Source organism: Rhincodon typus, chromosome 23 (genome assembly GCF_021869965.1).
Source record: "Rhincodon typus isolate 14 chromosome 23, sRhiTyp1.1, whole genome shotgun sequence".
NCBI classification, from domain to species: Eukaryota; Metazoa; Chordata; class Chondrichthyes; order Orectolobiformes; family Rhincodontidae; genus Rhincodon; species Rhincodon typus.
In genome coordinates this window covers 33,571,333-33,575,450 of record NC_063354.1, presented here as the reverse complement: position 1 = coordinate 33,575,450, position 4,118 = coordinate 33,571,333, and the positions used below count along the sequence as shown (strand labels likewise).

At 40.3% G+C, this 4,118-nt stretch overlaps 1 protein-coding gene across 5 annotated transcripts in view; it reads right to left on the bottom strand.

Annotated features, from left to right (window-relative positions):
• Positions 1-3,352, bottom strand: part of LOC109935846 (UDP-GlcNAc:betaGal beta-1,3-N-acetylglucosaminyltransferase-like protein 1) — an 87,591-nt gene extending 84,239 nt beyond the window's left edge. For 2 of the 5 annotated variants that reach the window (XM_048610879.1, XM_048610882.1), the window contains exon 1: positions 3,017-3,352. In XM_048610879.1, coding sequence (XP_048466836.1) covers positions 3,017-3,175 — 159 coding nt within the window. In that variant the 5' untranslated portion in view covers positions 3,176-3,352. Of the gene's footprint in view, positions 1-2,620; positions 2,726-2,769; positions 2,864-3,016 lie in introns of those variants that run through there. The other 3 variants (XM_048610880.1, XM_048610881.1, XM_048610883.1) reach the window with 3 other exon arrangements.
• Positions 3,353-4,118: the final 766 nt, after the last annotated feature.

Sequence of the window (4,118 nt, the reverse complement as noted above, 5' to 3'; positions counted from 1 at the left end):
GAACACAGCAGGCCAAGCAGCTTGGCCTGCTGTGTTCATCCAGCTCTACACCTTGTTATCATAGAATTACATAGGTTGTGCAACACAGATACAGTCCATTCAGTCAGTCAATGCTAGTGTTTATGCTCTAGTCAAACCTTTTCATATCTTAATCAGTCATCATGAGTCTCTAATCTCAACTCCCACAAATGCATGTAATCAGAAATAAATTAAATGTCACCTGCACCTAGTTTTTAATACATTATTGGAGATTGGACAGTATAACTTCTAGGTAGATGCTTCCAAGTCATGTTAAGTTGCATTTGAATGGCTTTAAGCCAGTGCTGAAGGTGTGACCTTAAGTAGCCAGACATCCATTGCATTTCACACTTGGAAGCATCCATATAATGCCCCTCCGCCTTTCAATGATTAGGTGGATTTTCAATTAACTGCTACTCCAAGTTTCAAGTTTCACAATTTTCAATGATTTCAGCATTGTAACTGTTAAAATATGTTTACAAGTTCATGACACTGGAACTGGCACATTTCTTAGCAAAGTTATTTTTGAACTATTTCATGCATTTTGCCACAGTCATTTCTGTAGGTTAGATATTACAGCTGTTATCAGTCTCAATTTGATGCACTGAATCACTAAAACTGAGTGATGAGTCACTCAACTGCAGTGTTGAGCCAGACCTCGAACAGTGAACTCACCACATGCATTTCTTTCCATTTGTCAAGCTTCTCTTCAATATTCACTGTCAAACGGAACTTTTAATCTCCTGGTCAAAAACATCAGTTTAAACACTGAAGAGTTAACCCAGGAGCAGAACAGATTTTCTTTACATCCATTTGCACCTAAACAAAGCCACAGTGCCAAGAGATGAGCATAAACAACCATGGGTTTGCCCTCATCACTCCAGTGGCATCAATTCCAAATTTGCAGAAACAGCAAATCAAGATTATGTAGTGAAAAATCGGAGTTATAGAGAAACTGACATGCAAATTGATTTCAGATTCCTATCCGGCATGTGCTTGGAAAACTGTCAAGAGCGATTCCTTTATCCAATAGCTCAACCACCAATACAGCAAACAGCATTCTGGTTTGATCCACAAAAGCCTGAAAGTCAACCTGATTTTCACACTTTGTTGAGATTATTTTTATACAGATATTTGGGGTGGGAGAATGGAGATGTTGAAGAAAAAATATATATAAACATTCTGTTTAAACACAACACAATCTTAGAATTGTATTCTTCAATGCTAAGGGGACATAGGTTGGAATCCCACGATAGCAGATGGTGAATTTTGAATTCAAAAATATCAAATTAATAGCTAGCCTAATGTTGACCACGATTGTTGTAAAAGCTCATCTAGTTCACTAATCTCCTTTAGGGAAGGAGTTCTACTGTCCTTAACTGCTATGGCCTACATATGATTACAGACTCACCACAATATGGTTAACTCAACTGCCCTCTGAAAGAGTCTTGCTCGGATCAAGGGGCAAATAGGAATGGGCAATAAATGCTGACCCAACCTGTGACACCCATGTCCCATGAATAAATTAAATATAAATCTTTAGCAAGTTCTGTTGATATTCTATGGAGGCTTCCATGTGTGAAATGGAACAGGCCTGTGGGTATTCAAGCTCTCACCATAAGTACCAATCCCTCAAGCCATTCAAACACTATTTAACATGAAGAGTTCTAGTAAATACAACATGGATACTACTCTTCATAACAACAATTGAAACCCATAATAAGGTTTACTGTTAGAATTGGGTTGAGGCTTAGTATACAAAACACAAGGATGCAAGGGAAAAGTTAAACATGGGTGTTTTAGGCACAAATCATGACAATCTCATGTATTTTCTGGTAGAGTAGCTAGTTTGAAATGGAGGAATCTGGGAACAAGTAGTATACGTTGCTGACCCAAGTCGAACACAAAGATCGAGGAGTTTCTGAGAACCCAAGCTGCCTTTTTCATTTGTCTGTTCCTCCTCGGCTCAAGAACAGTATGTAGAAACATCGAAGATAGGATCAGAAGAAGGCCACTTGGCCTCTTGAGCCTGCTAACCATTCATCACAATCATGGCTGATCGTCCAACTCAATAGCCTGATCCTGCTTTCTCCCCGTTACCTTTGATCCCGTTCACCCCAACTGCTATATCTAGCCACCTCTTGAATACATTCAATGTTTTGGCATCAACTACTTCATGCAGAACTGAATTCTGCTGGCTCACCACTCTCTGGGTGAAGAAATGTCTCTTCATCTCCCTCCTAAACCCGGTCTACCCCAAATCCTCAGACTGTCAGCTCATGCTAACTGGTTGAGTCATACCAGAGTCAGAAGCTCAGGAGTAAGAACCTCACTCTAGTCCTCTGCAAAATCCAGACTGTCATTAAATTAAAAGAACACAGAAGTGTTCCATTGTTGAAAGTGCCATGTCTCAGACCCTCAGAACTAAGGGCAAATATCTCACCACTGTTTTGAAGGAAGACAGGGCAGTTCTTCCTAGTGACCTGACCAATATTCCTTCTCTCTTAATCATTAAAGAGACTATCTGGTCATTGCTGTTTTTCTGCACAAATTGGCTGGCACATTTCTGACACTGCAACAGTGACTAGACTTCCAAAATTACTTACTGACTGACTGACTGACTGCACATCACTTAAGGATGTCATGAAAGGCAGTATGTAAATTTAAACAGGATTCAAAATTCACGGTTACACAGTGTACCCAAGTCCGTTTTGCATAAACCTTACACCACAATACAGTGGAACTAAGCACCTTAAAAACCAACCCTACAGCTCCAGAACCAATTATATTTTGGCCCATTTTGACACGTGACAAAACCAGTACTTGGTTGCCGCTCTGAAGAGGTCCCGGGCTAAAGTACTAGCATCTAAATTGGAGGTCCCTGAAATGCAGATTTGGAAGTATTTGGGTCCATGAAAATCATATGCGTTCCGACCAAATAGCTCCAACAAGATCAATGTATGAAAATGTGTAAATTCACTTCAGCTGCTAAACATACCACATCATTTAAGTAATCTTCCCTCTCACAATCTAATCTGTGCTGGTCACTGTTTCCTGACGATGAAACACATCTGCACTTTGTTGGGCTGGAATCAGCTGAGTCTTCGTCCCCGATTTCAGTGGGCTTTTTCCGACCTGGCACGCAAATCGCTGACATTTGAAAAGGATCTATTTTTAAAAAACACACACGTGGGGCCTATACCGAAACTACAACTGCGCTCAACTGATCTGTAGGCATTCAAGGCAGCAAATCGTTCCCCGTTGATGGGTGGCACGCAGTAATTAATATGATTGGGAGATTGAATTAGAGAGCTGAATGTAAAGACAGATGCTGATCAGGTGAAGTTAAGAGTATCCGCCAGTTCGTTACATGTATCATTCCCGCCTCCTTTCCTTTGTGATTGGTGGAAACCCCAGAAGTAAAAACGTTGCAATCGCTGGTAGCTGATTGGTCAGTAATGTTGCAAATCATTCCACTCCCCACCTCTTCCCTTGATTGGAGCTAGCCAAGAGAATATCTGAAATTTAAAACAGAATCATCAAAACTGAAACATATTCAGTTTTATTTGTTTCATTCGACTTGTCGCAGCTTTGCTCGAGCCAAGTGTGACTGCTTTCTAAAGTTGATGTTAGAAATTGGCTGGAACGAGCATCTTTGGAGGAGTCCCTCCACAGAATTGAATTATTTCCACCATTTTCGGTCCTTATATCATTGATTACTGGGTTTGACAACATCTATAAAGAAGGAACTGACCCCCATGAATTGTTAATTAGATTTCATATTGTCAGTTTAAAACATCAACGGTCCTAGCTCCGTGATCTATCTCCAGAATTTTATATTTTTGTTTGCATCCTAAATTTAATGAATTTAATGCATTTGAAGAGTGGTACAGAAGGGGTTTGTCAAAGTGGAGATTGGTTCATTAACTGTATTCAAGGCTGAGTTAGATAAACAAAGATGTCAAGGGATATGGGGCAGACAGAAAGCCAGAGTTGAGGCCACATCCAAATCAGCCACAATCTTACTGAATGGTCTACTGCAGCTCCTGTGTTCAACGTCACATCCGTACTTGATGTGGATGGAGATGGACCGATTCACA